Consider the following 21,380-nt stretch of genomic DNA (forward strand, 5'->3'; position numbering starts at 1 on the left):
CCATGAGTTGAAATTGACTCGACAGCAACTTATGGTGGTAGTAAAGGTCCTAGTGGCCCTTGTGATGACTGCGTCACACTGTGGACTCACTGGGATTCTAATAAATCAAAGCCACTAAGTTGGCTATTATATGCTACTGGAATCCAGACCAGTGATACTGGGTTTCTGTGTGAGGTCTTTTGACTGGCACAAGGATTCTCAGCTCTAAAATATATTTTTCATGTTTGCTAGTGGAAATTAGTCACTAGAAGGTGGAGTTTGTTTAAGGCAGGAAGCTAATTTTGAAACAATGTATTTTTTTTTTCTTCATTCTTGTTTTCAGGAACCAAGTGTTATTTTATGGTTCACTAATGACTATGACCTTGATCATTCTCTTAGCCTCCCAGGCTTTAGTTACCTCATCTGTGAAACAAAGAGATTGGATGAGGTGAGCTCAGAGTCATGTTCAGCTCTAAAACTCTTGGCACCATGATTTCTGGAAGGCAGGGTTTACCCTTTGTGATGACATAGTCTCAAGCTGGCTTAATATACTGATTGAAATTTACAGCTCTTGACTAGGAAGACAGATGGTCATTCAAGAATCTGAAAACTGCCTTTTTGTTCACCTTTACAGGATATAGAGGGTAGGCTGATACATACCTCCTCCCTCTTCTTGATTACTCACCCTTCAGGCATAAGACATGTGATTCGGACCTAGTTGGCTCTCAAATGTTTCTTAAATGATTGAACAGATATACCTATGTCACACATTGTGTTGGTGACAAATAATGCAGTATCATTCATATCTGATGATCTAGCAATTGTGGGCCTTTAAAAATTCCTCCTGAGTATCTAGCTTAAACAATTTTTTTTTTAATTTTTAAATGGTGGCAACTTTTCACAGATCCTTTCTGAAGCAGTTTGCCTATCTGTGCTATGGGCGGCTATCAAGGGCCTGACTCCAGGGCCTGTTGTCCAAACATCTCAATGAAAACCAGTCCAGTTGCTACTGAATTGATTCTAATTCGTGGAGAGCCCACATGTGCCAGAGTAGAACTGTGCTCCATAGGGTTTTCAATGGCTGATTTTTTGGAAGCGAATTGTCAGGCCTTTTTTCTGGATGGACTTGAATTTCCAACATTTTAGCAGCTGAGCATGTTAACCTTTGCACCACCCAGGGGCAATCACAGTAGACTGCATTTTGTAGAGTGAGAGTGGTCTGTGGTTTTGTCCCAGGCAGCACCTGATCAGATGCTTTGGTGTTCAGGAGTCCTTACCTGCTGTCAGTGGCCCCTTTGTGTGTGTATTAGGGGCTCCATCCGTTGGCACCTCTCTTCCTTTGGATTCTTCAGGGACAGCGCCGTTGTCAGTGCCTCTCTGGATTTTTAACTTTGTGGAAGAAACAGTCTGCTTTCTGGCTTGGGGCTTACCTCTTCAGGAGACCAGTCAAGGAAGGCTAAGGGAAAGCCCGTTCTCCGTACACTGTTGGGAAGACTATTCTGAGTTTTTGTGAGAGGGAAGATTTGTGAACTAGTTTTGCCATCTTCCCCTAGTTCTTACCCATATGCAAGAAATCTTTATTCTTTAGAACAGTTCTCTTCCTAAAACGAAGGTCTTCTCTAGATTCAGTGGTGTTGCTATACGATATGGATAGCAAACATAGATGTGTACAGAGGTTTGTTGTTAGGTGCCGTGGAGTCGGTTCTGACTCGTAGCGACTCTGTTTACAACAAATGAAACATTGCCTAATCCTCACCGCCCTTACAGTCGTTGCTGTGCATGAGCCCCTTGTTGCAGCACTGTCAATCCATCTCATTGAGGGTCTTCTTCTTTTTCCCTGACCCTCTACTTTACCAAGCATGAGGTCCTGCTCCAGAGACTCGTCCCTCCTGATAACATGTCCAAAGTACATGGGACAAAGTCTTGCCATCCTGGCTTCTAAGGAGCGTTCTGGCTATACTTCTTCCAAGACAGATTTGTTCGTTCTTCTGGCAGTCCATGGCATATTCAATATTCTTCGCCAACACCATAATTCAAGGGCATCAAATTCTTCTTCGGTCTTCCTTAGTTGTTGTCTGGCTTTCACATGCAAATGTTGTTGTTGTTGTTAGGTACCGTGGATTCGGTTCTGACTCATAGTGACCCTATGCACAACAGAACGAAACAGTGCCTGGTCCAGTGCCATCCTCACAATTGTTGCTATGTTTGAGCCCATTGTTGCAGCCACTGTGTCAATTCATCTCATTGAGGGTCTTTCTCTTTTTCCCTGACCCTCCTCTTTACAAAGCATGATGTCCTTCTCCAGGGACTGATCCCTCCTGATAATATGCTCAAAGTATGTGAGATGTAGTCTCGCCGTCTTTGCTTCTAAGGAGCATTCTGGTTGTACTTCTTCCAAGACAGATTTGTTCGTTCTTTTGGCAGTCCGTGGTATATTCAACATTCTTCACCAACACCACAATTCAAAGGCATCAATTCTTCTTCAGTCTTCCTTATTCATTGTGCAGCTTTTGCATGCATATGAAGCGATTGAAAACACCATGGCTTGGGTCAGGTGCACCTTAGTACTCAAGGTGACATCTTTGCTTTTCAACACTTTAGAGAGGTCTTTTGCAGCCTATTTGCCCTTGCAACGCGTCTTTTGATTTCTTGACTGCTGCTTCCATGGGTGTTGATTGTGGATCCAAGTAAAATGAAATCCTTGACAACCTGAATCTTTTCTCTGTTCATCATGATGTTACTTATTGGTCCAGTTGTGAGGATTTGTGTTTTCTTTATGTTGAGGTGTAATCCATACTATAGGCTGTAGTCTTGGATTGTCATCAGTAAGTGCTTCAAGGCCTCTTCACTTTCAGCAAGCAAGGTTGTGTCATCTACATAACACAGGTTGTTAACGAGTCTTCCTCCAATCCTGATGCCCCGTTCTTCTTCAAATAGTCCAGCTTCTCAGATTATTTGCTTAGCATACAGATTGAATAGGCATGGTGAAAGGATACAACCCTGACGCACACCTTTCCTGACTTTAAACCATGTAATATCCCCTTGTTTTGTTTGAACGACTGCCTCTTGGTCCATGTACAGATTCCTCATGAGCACAAGTGTTCCGGAGTTCCCAGTCTCCACAATGTTATCCATAATTTATTATGATCCACACAGTCAAATGCGTTAGCATAGCGGTAAAACACAGGTAAACATCTTTCTGGTATTCTGTGCTTTTAGCCAGGATCCATCTGACAGCAGCAATGATATCCCTTGTTCCACGTCCTCTTCTGAATCCAGTTTGAATTTCTGGCTGTTCCCTGTTGATGTACTGCTGCAACTGCTTTTGAATGATCTTTAGCAAAATTTTACTTGTGTGTGATATTAATGATATTGTTCAATAATTTCCACTTTTAGTTGGATCACCTTTCTTTGGAATGGGCACAAATATGGATCTCTTCCAGTCAGTTGCCCAGGTAGCTTTCTTCCAAATTCTTAGCACAGAAGAATGAGTGCTTCCAGCGTTGCATTCACTTGTTGAAATATCTCAGTTGGTATTCTGTCAATTCCTGGAGTCTTGTTTTTTGTCAGTGTCTTCAGTGCAGTTAGACTTCTTCCTTCAACACTATCAGTTCTTGATCATATGCTACCTCCTGAAATGGTTGAATATTGACCAATTCTTTTTGGTACAGTGACTCTGTATATTCCTTCCATTTTCTTTTGATGCTTCCCGAATTGTTCAGTTTTTTGGTCATAGAATCCTTCAATATTGCAAGTCAAGGCTTGAGTCTAGAGGCTTAGCAGATAGCAAAAAAAAAAAAAAAAAAGCAACCTGTGTTTATGCTCTCCATTTTTTTTTGGTAATATTTGGCCGACTCTATCTTTTCCCAATTCTGCTTGAGATAGGAGTACAAAGAAAGTTTTCTACTATAGGAAAACTAGAAATGCAAGTGTGATGACGGCGTTCACCCTAAATGTTGGGAATCAGTAGGGAGTGGTGGGGATTGCAGTGAGCTGAAAAGATCATTCTACCTTTCATGGAGGCCAGTGTTGCCACGGCTTTTTCCAAGATGGGCTGGATTTTTACAAGATATTTTTCTGTTTTTAGGCTCCATTTTTAAAAATTGTGAATCAAATAAAATTTAATTTGTGTGAAGAATTGCTTTGCAGATCATCAGTTTGAAACTTTTGATATATGTTGTGCCAGGCTTGGTGTATGGAATGGTCTCCTGGATCCTTTCTCTCTAAGGATTGAACTGATCTGCGGTGAGATCCTAGGGGAGCTTTGTGTGGAGGGGACTGCTTATGTTCATCCCTGCATAAGAATATAGAGAAGCTCAAGATATGTATATAGTAAAAAACGAATTATAGAATAATATATGTATAGTTTTATTCTGTTTATGTAAATAATTTTCCAAAAAGATGTATATGTAAAATTTTAAATTCATAAAAATTTCATAAATGAAAAAAAAAAAAAAAAACCCAAAACCAAAACATTATGCAAGAAACTGGTAAAGCAGTGCCTCTGGGATTGACAGTAAATTAGAGGCAGGAAAGGGAACTTCTTTTTAGTGTATTCTGTCCTTTCTGTAAAATGTAGTACCTAAAGGATTTTTGAAAAGTAAAATGAAATGAGTTATTGGAAAGTATAATTGCTGTATGAGGACTATAAGACTTCAGTGCTGAATATTCAGGAAGGTGAGATTGTGGTGGCCTGGAGTAATCAGGAAGGACTTCTTGGAAGAGAAGGGGCCTTGAAGGTTGGGCAAAATTCATTAGGGAAAAAGACAGCAGGAACAAAGGCCCAAGGGTAGGACAGACAGGGTGACTTGAGAACTGGTGAACAGATGAATTTGACAGGAGCCAAAGGTATGGGGAAGCAGGGAGAGATAAGGAGGCTCTGGTCAGTGAGGAGCCACAGAGGATGTGTGGGGAGGAGATGGTGGAATGAGATCTGTGCTCCAGCATGATTAATCTGGCAACAAAGATGAGGGAGTTTGGAGGCAGGGCCTTTCACATGTCACCTCTGGCCCCCAGGTATCTGTCACTGATCCCAGCTGGGGTGTTGCCTGGTGAAAAAGAGTTATACCTATATATGTGATGAATAAGCTCATGACACTTCCCTTTCCTCCACTGGCGGAAGTACGGGCCTCTGGAAGCTTGCCAGCCTCTGCTGGTACTTGATGTGGTTCCTGGAACTCTGAAGCCAGCATGTCTGCCCAGACATTTTGGAGGTTCTGTAGAGCAACAAGGCATTGACTGAAGTGTAGCCACTACTACACTCTGAAGTCAGGCAGATCTGGGCTTGAGTTCTGACCAGGCCACTTACTAGTTATATGGCCTTGGGGTGGCTCTTGACTCCTTTGGGCCTTGATTTTCTCATTTGCAAATGGGGATAATATAACTTACTTCTGTGTTACAGCATTCATTCCAATCTGTAGACATATATATAGATACCTATATTTATATGGATATATATACAAATATATACTTTTTTATATATCTATAACTATGTATTTCTATAAGGATACTATATCTGCTTCAGTCTATCCTATTGTATTGTAAACTCCTATTTCTTAAGCTCATATTCACTGGGAGTAATCATGGTGTAATCATTGCTTTTCCCTAAAGCACGCAAGTGCTAAGTGCACAGTAGGGCCAAGTAGGTATGGGCTGAATGGAGTTTGTATTCTTAACACCTAATCTAGTCTTTACAGCAATTGACTGGTGATTGATTGGTTGTGTTTATAGGTTAAGGTATGTCTCCTCTGTGCTTAAAACAAGATTTGTTAAACCGAATGCCCTTGTTGGGATGACATGTCAGGATGACTCAGGAGTCATTCACTCTTTCATTCTGCCGTAGTGGATCTATACTTTGTGAGGCTTGATGTTTATGCAGTTTGGAGGTCCTCCTTAAAATACATAAAATTACAAAAAGCATTTAAACACATTGCTAGGGCCCTTCCTGGAGGTTTGGAAGGTGCTTGTGAAAGTGAGTGGCCCTATAGCTTTGAACTTCATTAGTTTCACAATAAATTGTTTCCGGATTTAGAAATTTATCGAACATTCACTACAGGCAGTGTTAGGGAGTTAGGAAGGATATAGAGATTTCTATTAGGGAAAAAAATGGGGGGGAGGCAAATGAATACAGATTTTAGTAAAACTATTATCCCAAGTAAATACAACAAAGTCTTCTGTATTTTTTTTTTTTTTCATTCGTCATATACTTAATGGAATGCCTACTATGTGCCAGGCAGTACGCAAGGCACTGGAAACATAACCGTGAAAACAGAAGTCCCTATTCTGCGGAGTTTGTATTCAACTGCTCACCTGCATTGTGACTTGTAGACCCATGTAGGTTGCAGTGAAAAGAGCCACAGTGTTGATTTGCACTGGTGAGAAGCCCAGCAACATTGCCTATTCAGGGGTGTGACAGTAAAGCCTGTGACTTTGGTGCCTTAGTTTCTTTTTCTGACCCCTCTTGCCTTCTCCTTTCCAGACCTCTCCAGGAGTGAAAGCCACACGGATAAATTTGTGATGAGAGAGCCTTTGCCATTGCAAGCAGTGATGATTGTTATCTGGGAGGGTGGGTGTGATGGCTTAACTGCTCAAACCCTTCCCTGCCCTGCCCAGTGTGAAATGTTGATAAACGAGCCATTAATTCTCCTCCAAAGACTGCTTTAGGGCTGATTTCAGCCGTAGTGTAGCAGGGCAAAACTGAGGGAGCAACTCATTCTGAGCCCACAGCTAGTACGTTTCATATGTCTTGTTTCTGATGGGGTGGCCGACCCCACAGTCCCCAAGAAGAGCAGAAGAATTGGGTCCTAGACTTGCTGTTTACCCTGTCCAGAGCTGTCCTTGGCTGTACAGGGTGGTGACTCAACTATGTTCCTGCATGGTTGCCAGTTTTTGTGTGGAGGCGGAGAGGAAGGAGGAAGGGGAATGAATGAGCAGGACCAAGTAGCTGCTGAATTCGTAACACCTTGGGAGGCAGCTGCTCAAGAAGTGAAATAATACAGAGAGAAGACAGATTATAGGCGGCTGAGGTGCACCCTGCATCTCTGACCTGCACTAGGGCTTTCTGAAGGCCGCAACAGGGGAAGATACAATCCCAAACATGGAGCTCAAGGAGAGAGTGTGCCTTCAGCCTTTCCCAGCAAGAATGAGAGAGCAGGTTAGTCCTTTACTGGTTTCACCGGGATTCAGTTTAATGCAATGTATTCTGATTCGTGAAAGTCAAGGAGTGACTGAGGAGTGAGGGAAAGGGATTTTTCAATGGTTGGGAGGACCTGCAGTTTAAAAATAAAATAAAATTTATTTGGTAATAAATAGGACAAAAGTATCATTAACTACACCCCCTGATGGTATTACAAAGGCTATTCTGTTGGCAAATGAGATCAGGAAGGACAACTGTTCTGCCTCTGTTCTTTTGTGTCTTCAGTTACATGTGGTGTTATTATATTTCAGTTTGTAGCTTTGTGGAAGGCATTAGTTTGAGAAGAACTTCAGCGTCTTAAAATGTTACAGTTGGAAGATGGTTAAAACATCACCTATCCAGTTGAAGGACGTGACTTTTTCGAGAGCATTAAACTGAGTGTTCTCAGAGATTGAAATGTCTCCTGTCAAGTTTTTAAACTTCTGAAGGAAGTTGGTCCCTGGCTCAGCTCAGCCTGCTGGGGAGGTGGTTTTCATGGCTGAGCTTTCTGAACCATTGGGCTCAACCTTATGAGGGACAAAACTGTGGCAGAAGAAAGGCACCTGTTGATCTTAAACCACTTTGCCTGGCAGGTGAGTTCTTTAGAAGTTTAAACAGGAGGTTGGGTTTTGTCCCTTAACTCAAAAGGAAGAAAATGTGTTCTTGAGTCTCTGTCCTATGACAGGCTAATAATAAGGCTAATAATCTGAAGTTAGCAACATAGGAAAAGGCAAAACAGCTAGACTTTCTTAGAGTCAAGTTTTAGAGTTAGCAAAAGAAAAATATAACAGTCACTGAAGGTTGAGTGTCTACCATGGGCTGGGCCATTATCAGTACTCTTCCTAACAATCTTGAAGGATTGGTATTATCTTCTCCCTCTACTGATAAAGAAACCAAGACTCAGAAAGGTCACTAACTCATTCAGGGTCATGCCGCCAGTGTGGGGCAGAGCTGGAATTTGGCCTCCAGTCTGTGTGACTCTGTTCTGCCTGGGGTTCAGGCTATGCTTGTCTCCTGGAGAGCCCAACCCCCTCATTATACAGATGAGAAAACTGAGGCCCAGGGAGGTGAAGTAGCTGCTCAGGAGCATGAGCTGATTGGTAGTAACAAAGCAGGTACCTCAGGCTCCTATTACATTGCTTCTCTGCCAACTTCCTTTTAAAAAAAAGTTGGAGGAAGGGAGTTTACCTCTCCTTTTACGCTATCGGTGTTTGTTTCTTCATTAGACTAGGAGTTTGGCTTTAGTCTTTTCACGGTTATTGACATCGTGTGAGGTCCAAATTAAAACTTCCTTTAACCAACTAGCAATCCTAAGTGTTGGAGCTCCATGTTCATGGGAAGGAGAGGAGTTTGCAATGCAGGTTACTGGGCCAGAAGAGTAACTTTACAAAATAAGTTGGCCACCTAGTGCATCTGAGAACACCTAGATAGACTGTGAAATGTAGAGCTTTTTAAACCAGTGGACGACTTCAGCCCGTTAAATCCAAGGTTCGGAAAGGACAGACTCCCCCCTTTGCAAGGTGTGAGAACTTTCAGTTCGCTCTGTTAATGTTGTGTCTCTCTCATGCCCAATACTGTCTGTGCCAGGCTCTGCCCCTTTTAGCACCTTTGGATGAGGGGAGCAATTACTGACTGACCCCCCAGGTGGTGGGCCTGGGCTTTGGCTGGACCTCAGCTTTGCCACCTAGTTAGCAAGTGAGTATAAGTCAGATGCTGCAGTTTGGGAGTGGGAAAGGCCCTTGCGTTGGTCTGCTCCATGCTCCCCTGGGCTGGTAGAGTCTCCCAGCCAGGGTGTAGGCTCCTTCATCAGAGGATGTGGGCCCCTGCCTCCTCCACTTTCTGGGGGCTCTGTAATGCATTGGGCTGCTGAAACCACAAAATGAGATGGTGACAAGATTCACATGTGTTTGTGCTCAGGCTCTCGAGTTGTTAAAGGAGTTCTCTATGGGTATTACTGTTTCTGAGCTACAGGAGATACATAAGAAATAAGTGAATGACTGCTCCCGGCCTTCCAGGAACTGAGTTTCTTACTGGGGGCAGGGAGAAGGGGAGAGGAGAACACACACGTATGAAACAAATAGAGAGCAGTACGAGAAAGCATATAATCAGTTATCAGAATTGTAGGTTTCTCACCAAATACTCTCACAGTTCACAAAAAGGAGGTACAGGTGAAGTTTGTATTATCCTCTTGTGCTTTTAATCACTTAGTAATTTTTTTCTTGGGTGTTTGCATTCCACTGTTTGATTCTCTTTGCTGAGTGTATTAACCCTTCTTACCAGGGTGGGGAGAAGTTGCAGGGAAGGGCTAATTTCTCCAAATTATATTGTAACAGTTGAAGGAAAGCCAAGGATGAAGAATTCTTGGCCAGCTGGTGTCTCATTCTTTTTCCTCTGGCAGTAAGAGTAGAAGCCAACAGCTTTCTGAAGACTAGTGACCCATTAGGCTCTTGTGTCTTTGTGACCCGAGTCCAGACTTCTGTAGTGGTTAGCTGGCTTACTTGGAGGCATGACCTTGCTCTAAGGCAGGAGTTCCCTTAGTCATTTCTCATTCATTCACTCAGCAAATATTTTGTGAGCACCTACTATGTGCCAGGCAATGTTATAGGCTGATATAGCATGAAAAGACAGGCAAGTTCCTCGCTCACATGGAAAGCACAGCTAGTGATAATTAAAGTAGGATGATGTGATATGAAGTGACCAGAGGCCTTCTTTAGTGGGTGTTGGGAAGGGTTCTTTAGTGGGTGTTGGGAAGGGTTCTTTAGTGGGTGTTGGGAAGGGTTCTTTAGTGGGTGTTGGGAAGGGTTCTTAGATGATGATAATTTAAATCAGGTCTGATTGACAGTGAAACAGCTATAAGAATCTGGGGGAAGGAGCATCCAGGCTGAGAGGACAGCTAGTACAAAGGACATTAAGTAGGAAAGAGCTTGTTTGAGGAACAGAAAGGAGGCCACTATGACTGGGGCAGGGTGGGAAAGGGGAAGAATCATTCATGATAAGGATGGATCTAGGCAGGGGCCAAGTCATCTAAAAAAAAAAAAATTTTTTTTTTTTTACAGTGTTGTAAATCAAGGTAAGGGGTTTGAATTTTACTCCATGTGTTATGTGGGTGAAGCTGTTGTAGGATTTAAAGAAGGGTGACTCTGTCACACTTTTAAAATATCCATCAGGCTTACAGTGAGGGGAATGGATGTTAGAGAGGCCATAGAAGAGGCAGGAAGTGCGGTTAGGAGACTGTTGCATCAAAAGATGACTAGGATGCTGGCTGTAGGGATAGAGAGAAGTGGATGAATTCAGCGTATGTTTTGTAGATAGAAGCAATGAGACTTGCTAAGAAATTACATGTGGAGGTTAAAGGAAAGAAAGGGTGGCTCCAAGGTTTTTGGATAGTGATGCTGTTAATGGAAATAGAGAAGCCTAGAGGAGTATTGTGTTGGGGGAGTGGAGGGAGGGAATTCATTTCATCCTTGCTCTGTTAAATTTTTGATGCCCTTTGGTCATTGCCATTGTCAAGGCACAGTCAGGTTCAGCAAATATTGAGTACCCTCTGTATGCCAGGAATTATGCCAGGCTCTTCCAAATATGTATTCTCATTTTATCCTCACAATAACCTTTGTGTGTGTTAGGTGCCATCTCATAGGGTGAGGTGCCATCCAGTCAGTTCTAACTCATAGCAATCCTATGTACAACAGAACAAAATACTATCCGGTCCTGCGCCATCCTCACAATTGTTGTTATGCTTGAGCCCATTGTTGCAGCCACTGTGTCAGTCCATTTTGTTGAGGGTCTTCCTCTTTTTCCCTGACTCTCTGCTTTACAAAGCATGATGTCCTACTCTAGGGACTGGTCCCTCCTGATAACGTGTCCAAAGTACCTGAGACGAAGTCTCTCCATCCTTGCTTCTAAAAAGCATTCTGATGTACTTCTTCCAAGACAGATTTGTTTGTTCTTCTGGCAGTCCCTGGTATATTCAGCATTCCTCACCAACGCCGTAATTCAAAGGAGTCAATTCCTTCTGTCTTCCTTATTCATTGTCCAACTTTCACATGCATAAATAGCAACTGAAAATACCACGGCTTGGGCCAGGCACACCTTAGTCCTCAAAGTGACATCTTTGCTTTTTAAAACTTTGAAGAGGTTTTTTTTGCAGCAGATTTGCCCAATGCCATACATCGTTTAATTTCTTGACTGCTGCTTCCATGGATGTTGACTGTACATCCAGGTAAAATGAAATCTTTGGCAACTTCAGTGTTTCCTTCATTTATCACAATGTTGCTTATTGGTTCAGTTGTGAAGATTTTTGTCTTCTTTATGTTCAAGTGTATTCCATACTGAAGGCTGTAGTATTTGATCTCCATCACTAAGTGCTTTAAGTTGTCTTCAATTTCAGCAAGCAAGGTTGTGTCATCTGCGTATCTCAGGATGTTAATGAGTCTTCTTCCAATCCTGATGCCGTGTTCTTTATATAGTCCAGTTTCTCGGATTATTTGCTCAGCATACAGATTGAATAAGTATGATGAAAGGATACAACCCTGACACACACCTTTCCTGACCTTAAACCATGCAGTATTCCCTTGTTCTGTTCAAATGACTGCCTCTTGGTCTATGTACAGTTCCTCATGAGCACAATTAAGTGTTCTGGAATTCCCATTCTTTGAAATGTTATCCATAATTTGTTATGATCCACACACTCGAATGCTTTTGCATAGTCAATAAAACACATGTAAAAATCTTTCTGATATTCTCTGCTTTCAGCCAGGATTCATCTGACATCAGCAATGATATCCCTCATTCCATGTCCTCTTCTGAACCTGTCTTGAATTTCTGGCCGTTCCCTGTTGATGTAATGCTGTAACCACTTTTGAATGATCTTCAGCAAAATTTTAGTTGTGTATGATATTAATGATATTATTTGATAATTTCCACATTCTGTTGGATCACCTTTCTTTGGAATGCGTACAAATATGGATCTCTCCCAGTCCGTTGGTAGCTGTCTTCCAAATTTCTTGGCATAGACAAATGAATACCTCCAGCATTGCATCCATTTGTTGAAACGTTTCAGTTGGCATTCCATCATTTCCTGGAGACTTGTTTTTCACCATTGCCTTCAGTGCAGCTTGGACTTCTTCCTTCAGTACCATTGGTTCTTGATCATATGCTACCTCCTGAAATGGTTGAACACTGAGCAATTCTTTTTGGTACAGTGATTCTGCATATTCCTTCCATATTCTTTTGATGCTTCCTGCATCATTCAATATTTTTCCCTGTAGAATCCTTCAATATTGCAACTCGAGGCTTGAATTTTTTCTTCAGTTCTTTTAGCTTGAGAAATGCTGAGCATGTTCTCTTTTGGTTTTCTAACTGCAGATTTTTGGACATTTCATTATAGTGCTTTGTCTTCTTGAGCTGCCCTTTGAAATATTCTGTTTAGCTCTTTTACGTCATCGTTTCATCTGTTTGCTTCAGCTACTCTATGTTCAAGAGTAAGTTTCAGAGTCTCTTCTGACATCCATTTTGGTCTTTCTTTGCTATCTTTTTTTTTTAATTAACTTTTATTGAGCTTCAAGTGAACGTTTACAAATCAAGTCAGTCACATATAAGTTTACATACATCTTACTCCGTACTCCCACTTGCCCTCCCCCTAATGAGTCAGCCCTTCCAGTCTCTCCTTTCGTGACAATTTTGTCAGCTTCCCACTCTCTCTATCCTCCCATCCCCCCTCCAGACAGGAGATGCCAATACAGTCTCAAGTGTCCACCTGATATAATTAGCTCACTCTTCATCAGCATCTCTCTCCCACCCACTGTCCAGTCCCTTTCATGTCTGATGAGTTGTCTTCAGAGATGGTTCCTGTCCTGTGCCAACAGAAGGTCTGGGGAGCATGGCCGCCGGGATTCCTCTAGTCTCAGTCAGACCATTAAGTATGGTCTTTTTATGAGAATTTGGGGTCTGCATCCCACTGATCTCCTGCTCCCTCAGGGGTCCTCTGTTGTGCTCCCTGTCAGGGCAGTCATCGATTGTGGCCGGGCACCAACTAGTTCTTCTGGTCTCAGGATGATGTAGGTCTCTGGTTCATGTGTCCCTTTCTGTCTCTTGGGCTCTTAGTTGTCGTGTGGCCTTGGTGTTCTTCATTCTCCTTTGCTCCAGGTGGGTTGAGACCAATTGATGCATCTTAGATGGTCGCTTGTTAGCATTTAAGACCCCAGACGCCACATTTCAAAGTGGGATGCAGAATGTTTTCATCTTTGCTATCTTTTTAATGACCTTTTGTTTTCTTCATGTGTGGTGTCCTTGATGTCATTCCACAACTCATCTGGTCTTCGGTCATTAGTGTTCAATGCATCAAATTTGTTCTTGAGATGGCCTCTAAATTCAGGTGTGATATACTTCAAGGCTGTGTTTTGGCTCTTGTGGACTTATCTGAATTTTCTTCAGCTTCAACTTGAACTTGCATATGAGTGATTGATGGTCGTTCTGCAGTCAGCACCTGGCATTGTTCTGGCTGATGATATTGAGCTTCTCTGTCCTCTCTCTCCACAGATGTAGTTGATTTGATTCCTGTGTATTCCATCCAGCAAGGTCCACATGTATAGCCACCGATTATGTTGTTGGAAAAAGGTATTTGCAATGAAGAAGTTGTTGATCTTGCAAAATTCTGTCATGCAATCTACAACATCATTTCTGTCACCAAGGCCATGTTTTCCAACTACCAGTTCTTCTTTGTTTCCAACTTTTGCATTCCAATCATCAGTAATTACCAGTGTACCTTGATTGCATGTTGGATCAGTTTCAGACTGTAGAAGTTGGTAAAAATCTTCAATTCTTCATCTTTGGCATTAGTGGTTGATGTGTGAATTTGAATAATAGTCATATTAACTGGTCTTCCTTGTAGACATATGGATATTTTCACTGACAGCATTGTACTTCAGAATAGATCTTGAAATATATATTTTTGACAATGAATACGATACCATTCCTCTTCAATTTGTCATTTCTGGATTAGTAGACCATATGATTGTCCAATTCAAATGAAAAAAACTGAACTTTAGGGAGATGAAGTGGCTTGCTTTGGTTTGAACTCAGATCTTCTGACCCCAGCGTTCTGGGCTGACTTGTTGCTCAGGGTGGATGTTGAATGAAGCTGGCTAGTGCCGTGTTGTTAGTTTCTACTTGCAGAGAGAGGATGGGAACATATGTTGTCTCATCAGGGCCCAGTTCCCATGTTTCTGGAAGAGGGGCCTGTCAGAGTAATGCCCTTTGTGTACCAAGTTATTGTAAATCTTGACAGTTTCAAAATAGTGCAAGCTTGAAAGACCATTTCAATAAGATTCTTAGCCCCCTTAGCAAACACCAGAGCAACAGTGGTGACACTCCAAACTAAATTAGCAATTTTGTAAAATAAAACAGAAGATACTTGAAAAGTACAAAAAAAACAGAAGGAGATATTTGGATGTTTGGACAACAGATAAAAGTGAATAACGTCACTGAATTGTACATGTAAAAATTGTTGAAATGGCAAATGTTTTGTTGCGTATATATTGACCACACACACACACACAGAACAAAAGCAAAAATCATAATGAGATTAAGAAATGTTGAGAGAATGTGGAAATGCTGTACCAATTCTTGATTGCTTCCCCTTGACTCTGCTGCCCAAATGAGAAAACAGAAGAAGAGGCAACGTCTTGTGTCCTTGGAGTTGTTTCAGTTTCCAGTTATGGGACCTCCATAGGAGCATTATTAGGTTACGCAGAATCCTTGGTTTTCTTGAGACGCTGGGATTTAGAACAAAGATAGTAAGTGCCTTAATAAGCCTGGAGGCAGTGCCGAATGTGGCTTTAGGCCTGCTGGGCAACTTTTTTAGACTAATTCTGGGATGACATTGAGGAGCCAGAAGGTCCAGAATAGCAAATACCATTGAGCATACCAATGGGAAGAGAGTCTTCTTGGAAGCCCTCCTCAGGCTTTTAAGCCGGACACTTGCCTTACTTTTTAAGCTGTTTCTAATCTTCTTTATAGCATGGGCCAGGTAAGACCAGTGCCAATGGAGATTTGTCACATTCTTAGGGCACCCATGTCAGAATCCTAGATTTATCAGGGTGCTGTGACCTCCAGCGTTGAGCATCATTGATATAATTCTGAGGCTTCTTACCATGCCAAAAAAAAAAAAATACATTGTTAAGTATTTGAAACCCTTACATTTAACCAGCCAGAGTTGCCGCTGACATTATAGCCAAAATCTACACAAATAGAAAATTAATCTTGCAAAAAAAGTTTCAAGAAAGAAACAGTAGTATCCATTTACATTTTGACCAGCTCTGTCTGTGGTTGTAGATGGGTTCTTTCTTTCTTATATTGTGTCTGTATCAGTCTCAATTCCCCCTGGTCTTCACTTTGTTCTCTTTTCCAAGTCTTTTGTGTTTGCTGTTGGACATCTTTAGGGCCTAAGCCTAGTCCTTCTGGTCTGGGGCTTGTGAGGACTTGCTTGTTTATGGGGATGGTTACCTCTGGCTCGCCTTCATGGGGGCATTCTTCTCAGCCATGGTCTCTCTGCGCCCTGGTGCTCTCCCAGGTGAGATTGATTGCCACTTGTTTTTTTGAGGGATAGCTCCTGGGAGGAAGAGCAGGATCTGAATTGAAAATAAAGGCTGAGTTGTGTTTTACCTCATTGACGAAATTACTTTCTCGGTAGACTGAAGAGAAGCAGAAGCCCTTGAGTGGAGGAGAGCCTTGTATGGGAGCCACCTGGCTCCCAGCCGGGCCACCTCTGTACCTCCAGGGAGCGAGGTGGCAATTCAGGTTTAAGAACAGGTATTTCGGGGGATGTGTTTGTGCCTGCTAAATGCTTCTTGAGACAGGATGGTAGAACCTGGGATTCTTTATAGTTTTAGAACCAGGAAATGGAGCTGGCTGGAGCTCTTTCTGGAGGCTGAGGCATGGAGGACAACAAGTAAAGCTAAAGGACTTTGCAGTCTCCAAATGGATCCAGTGTTTGCTTGATGAGGGCAAGCCTGGAGCAGTGAAAAGAGATCAGAAGGGTGGTTGTGTGAAGGGAACACAGGAGTTGACTGTGGTTGTGGGCAAATCGTTCACCCTTTCTGGGCCTCACTTTCCTCACCTGTAGCCTGGTATGATGACACATAGCCTAACCTGCTAGGTATTTGGGAAGACTGAATGAATTAGCCCAAGGACCTAGCCCATACTCCTTTGCTCAAAGAGTGCTGACTCTGAAACTCTGCCATTAGCAAGCTGTGTTTGATCAGAAATGATTGAATTTTAAGACCTCAGTATTCAGGAGACATTACTCTAGTTCATCTCTTTTTTTCAGTGTATAAGCCATTTATTGTTTAAACAGTATTCCAATAGTACCCCATAACCCAGAGCTTCAATCTCCGTATCTTTAACGGGGATAAAAATATAGTTGGGAGGGTCAAATAAGATGATGAGTGTGACCACAATTAAAACTTCCTGTAAATGCAGGAGATGGTGATGATGCTGTTGTGGCCTGCAACTCCTTTTTTGCAAATAGTGCAGCATCCATATTAGGGAAGCAAGGTTGCCCCTACCCATGCTTGTTGCCGTCAGGTTGATTCCGACTCATAGCGACCCTATAGGACAGAGTAGAACTGCCCCGCAGGGTTTCCAAGGAGTGGCTGGTGGCTTGGAACTGTCAACCTTTTGGTTAGCCGCTGAGCTCTTAACCACTGCACCACCAGGATTGCCACTAGGTCTAATCAAATTCAGATATTTTTTTGTCCACTTTTTAAAAGTATCTGCTTTCTAATTTTAGAATGCAAAATTTATCTTACTGTCAACACCTTCTAGCTCAGTATTCATTTACCCGAGACTCTGGATTGATGGAAGCTGGTGCAAGTTGAGAGTGGAGGGAAAAGGAGTTGCTATTAAGATTGTGCAGTATATATAAAGTGCCTGTTGAATTCTCCTCCAGGCATATAGGAGATCCACTCTTTGCCTTCATCTACCAGAGATCTGCCGAGCTGACCCGGTGACAGGCAGGACCAAAGGCAGTTAGTGGTCTAGGTGAGTGTCATGTAGGCATTGTCATTCAGAACTTTGTCCTCTGGCCAAGAAGGGGGACAGGCGAGAGGGGGTAGCACCGGGATGGTACTGTTTTTCTGATTCCCATCTTTAGGACTTCCCGATTGTGGCCGGGATGCTGCCAGACCCACAGACTCCTAAGGGAAGGGGACAGCAGGTTACGATGCAAAGAGCACAGAATTTAGAAATTGAAGATCTGGACTCATGTTCTGGTCTTATCATTTTTTGACCAAGTTATCTTGAGCAAGTCACTTAACTTCTTGAGCCCAATTTCCTCCCTCCTAAAATGGGGGTTGAGAGTGCTAATAGATGAAATGTGTAAGAAAATGTTTTGTAGACTGTAAAGCACTTTAGAGGTAACAGTGGATAGTGCTGTTTTTGCTTTAGTGTTTGTGTCCATTAAGAACAGGGATTTTTTTTTTTCCAGGTGGGAATGAGGCAGGCCTAGAGAGAAGGCTTAGATTAGAGTTCATGTTTTCAAATTCCCTGGTGAGTGGAGATGACTTTCTAGAAGAATCTGGGCGTAAATAAAGCCTAACCCTTGAACATGGTACAAGGATTTCTATGTTAAGGGGCCTGCTTCCCCCTTTGTCTAGATGTTCATGCCTTAACTCTGCCTTTTTTGGGAAGACCAGGCTGCTGCCAACTAGATGAGGTCATAGGATTCTAAAGGCTTACCTGGGAGCAGGAGCTGGGAATTCAGAGGCTGCCTGTGGTTGGTTGGGGTGAGAGGGTGGCAGGGGTGGTGCACAGGTGGAGGGCCCAGGGAGCAGCCTGGGCATTAGGCTTTGGCAGCTTCACATTTGACTTGTTGGTGTTCAGGCTGTTTGAACCTTCAGTACCCAGCTTATCCCAGACACAGAACGAAGGATGCTCTAACTGCTGGAGGGGTACAGTAAGTTTAACTTTTGTAGGCCTAAAGACTTATTGTTGTAACCTTTCTGTTATGCTGATTTAGACTTAATAAACTGTAGGGAGGCTCATTGCTCAACTTGGAGATGGAGCTAATATCTTAACACTGCCAAACTGAGATAATCTATTGACTCTTGACAGAGAACATATTTTAACCATCTGAATTGTTGTTAGGTGCCATCAAGTCAGTTCTGACTCATAGACACCCTGTGTACAGTAGAACGAAACACTGCCCAGTCCTGTGCCACCCTCAGAATCATCGTTATGCTTAAGCTTATTGTTGCAGCCACTGTGTCAATCCATCTTATTGAGGGTCTTCCTCTTTTTTTCTGACCCTCTGCTTTACCAAGCATGATGTCCTTCTCCAGGGACTGATTCCTCCTGACAACATGTCCAAAATATGTAAGATGTAGTCTCGCCTCCTTGCTTCTTCTGAATTAGGAGCCTTTAAAAATGTCCATAGCCTTTGATTCAGTAATTTTACCTCTGGGACTTTAACACAAGAAAATAATTTGAATTGCAGAAAAAGCCTATTCTCAAAAATGTATTGATCTTAATAGTGGGGAGGGGAGACATCTAAAATGTCCAGCACTAGAGGAATGTAAACTTTTCTATAAGATGGCTTGGTGGTACAAACAGCTAAGTGCTCGACTACTACCCAAAAAGTTTGAACCCACTCAGAGGCTTCTCAGAAGACAGGCCTGGTGATCTGCTTCAAAAAAAGATTATGCCTTGGAAACCCTATAGATTGGTTCTCTGCGCACATAGGGTCACTATCAGTCAGAATCTACTCGACAGCAACTAACAACAATAACAAAATCATAAGGATTAGAACTTTGGATTTTTAAAATTTTTATTGTGCTTTAAGTGAAAGTTTACAAATCAAGTCAGTCTCTCATACAAAAATTTATATAACCTTGCTATACACTCCTAGTTGCTCTCCCCCTAATGAGACAACACACTCCTTCTCTCCACCCTCTATTTCCATGTCCATTCAGCCAGCTTCTGTCCTCCTCTACCTTCTTATCTTCCCTCCAGACAGGAGCTGCCCACATAGTCTCAAGTGTCTATTTGATCCAAGAAGCTCACTCCTCACCAGTATCATTTTCTATCTTGGAGTCCAGTCCAATCCCTGTCTGAAGAGTTGGCTTTGGGAATGGTTCCTATCCTGGGCTAACAGAAGGTCTGAGGACCATGAACACTGGGGTCCTTCTAGTCTCAGTCAGCAAGGCCAACATCTTGATAGCAGACTTATGAGACCTGAGTAAAGGACCCAGTTAAGTTGTGCCTGAATTTATCACCCACAGAAACTGTGAGATAAGAAAGATGTTTTAAGCTGTTAAGTTTGTAGTAATTTGTTACACAGCATAAAAATACTAATAGTCCAGTCCAATCCCTGTCTGAAGAGTTGGCTTTGGGAATGGCTCCTGTCTTGGGCTAACAGAAGGTCTGGGGACCATGACCTCCAGGGTCCTTCTAATCTCAGCCAGACCATTCAGTCTGGTCTTTTTATGAGAATTTGAGGTTTGTCCCACTGCTCTCCTGCTCCCTCAGGGGTTCTCTGTTGTGTTCCCTGTCAGGGCAGTCGCCGGTTGTAGTTGGGCACCATCTAGTTCTTCTGGTCTCAGGCTGATGTAGTCTCTGATTTATGTGGCAAGGATTAGGACTTTTTTGATCACTACTGTATCCCTGGAGCTTTGGTGGTATAGTGGTTAAGAGTTTGAATCCACCAGCCACTCCTTGGAAACCCTGTGGGGCAATTCTGCTCTATCCTATAGGGTTGTTGTGGGTTAGAATCTACTCGACACAAGGGGTTTGGACTGTGACCGTAGCATCTAAAGCAGTGCCCAGAGCACAGGTACCCAGTAAACATCTTTTGAATGGTTATATGAAAAAAAGATTTTATATCCATATGATAAGACTGTTCTTCAACTATTTCAGATGTTGAAATCTTAATGACATAGGGAATTCCTATGTTAATAGGCAGTGAAAAGAGAAGATACAGATATTATATACAGTATAATCACAAGTTTTTTAGCAATGGAAGGAAAGGAACGCTTAGAATGAGAAAGTAATCCAGTTATATCTCCAGTTGGTGAGATCACAGGTGACTTTTTTTCTTTCTGTATTTTCTAAATTTCTAAAATGACCATGTATTAATTTTGTGATCATAAAAAGTAAAATTTTAAATAACACCTATTATTTTAAAAAGAAGGAAGCTAAGTTAGTTTATTTGTAGAGCAAACCAGCAACCTCTAGAGACAGCCCTCCAGTGGCCTCTAGAATGGAGAGCTAGTTCTTCCTTCTTTTCAAAGAACCAGGCAGCCTTTGTCAATACACAAAACACCTACACACTTTGGTTGTGTCTGTCAGCTTGGTGTGGAAGCTGATCCCTCCTAACTTCAAAAGGGTGATAGAAACTCCAGTGTTGAAATTGTGCAGGTCATGTTGCAGAGACATGCCCATACATTTATATCCCATCATTGAAGTGAAGACATTTGTAGTAGGGAGAAAAATTTTAAGAAGATAGAATTTTCTAGGTGGGTGGCTAATTCTTAGAATTCCTTCCTTGGTTCACGGTTTTTGGAAGCTGTTGACAGTGCCTTCTGCTTTCCTTCATTCTTGTTTTAGCTCCTGCCCTCTTAAAGTAATTTTATGGTCAGCGTCTTAGTCTGTTGAAGTAAGTATCTATCTAAGATGGAGTGTTCTTTTGGAGCCAAGACTTCCCTAGACTTAGAATCCCTGCCTCTTATGGTGGGCTTTGGTACTTGAGCTGGAAGATCTTGGTTTTTAGATGTAGCTGAGTTTCCACAGATTAAATACATCTCAGAAAAGAGGCCCTACTTTCTCACCCTAGAGGAATCTTTGATGACCAGGGTCCCCAAACATTAGTGGCCTGTTGTTGTGTCTGTAATCCCATCCATTCACATGTTTTCCCATTTACCATCTCTCTCTTTCTCTTTAGCCATAACCAGCAGACCACAGCATTTAGGCATCCTGTGACCGGGCAGTTTTCTCCAGAAAATAGTGAATTCATTCTTCAAGAAGAGTAAGTACTTTTGTCTATTCTCCATATCCAGGCAGAGTTTGAGAACTTTAAGGCATTTGTTGAAAACAAAGCTTGTTGAACTATCTTCTCTCTCAGATAGAGAGGCTTGGAGTAGGTTGGTTAATTAAAGGTGAAATGTGAGAATTTTTTTCAGTTTCCGACTTCTCTCAGTGGGAAGATGTGGAAGAAGAGATGATGTGGGGATGTGCT

At 42.3% G+C, this 21,380-nt stretch overlaps 1 protein-coding gene across 1 annotated transcript in view; it reads left to right on the forward strand.

The window, feature by feature from the left end:
- The window catches only part of PLEKHA7 (pleckstrin homology domain containing A7), a 154,252-nt gene that overhangs the window by 46,865 nt on the left and 86,007 nt on the right, over nt 1-21,380 (forward strand). Inside the window, exon 4 of the mRNA XM_064289452.1 lies at nt 20,952-21,170. Within this exon, the coding sequence (XP_064145522.1) occupies nt 20,952-21,170 (219 nt within the window). The remainder of the gene's footprint in view (nt 1-20,951; nt 21,171-21,380) is intronic.

This window comes from Loxodonta africana, chromosome 7, assembly GCF_030014295.1.
Source record: "Loxodonta africana isolate mLoxAfr1 chromosome 7, mLoxAfr1.hap2, whole genome shotgun sequence".
Taxonomy (NCBI): domain Eukaryota; kingdom Metazoa; phylum Chordata; class Mammalia; order Proboscidea; family Elephantidae; genus Loxodonta; species Loxodonta africana.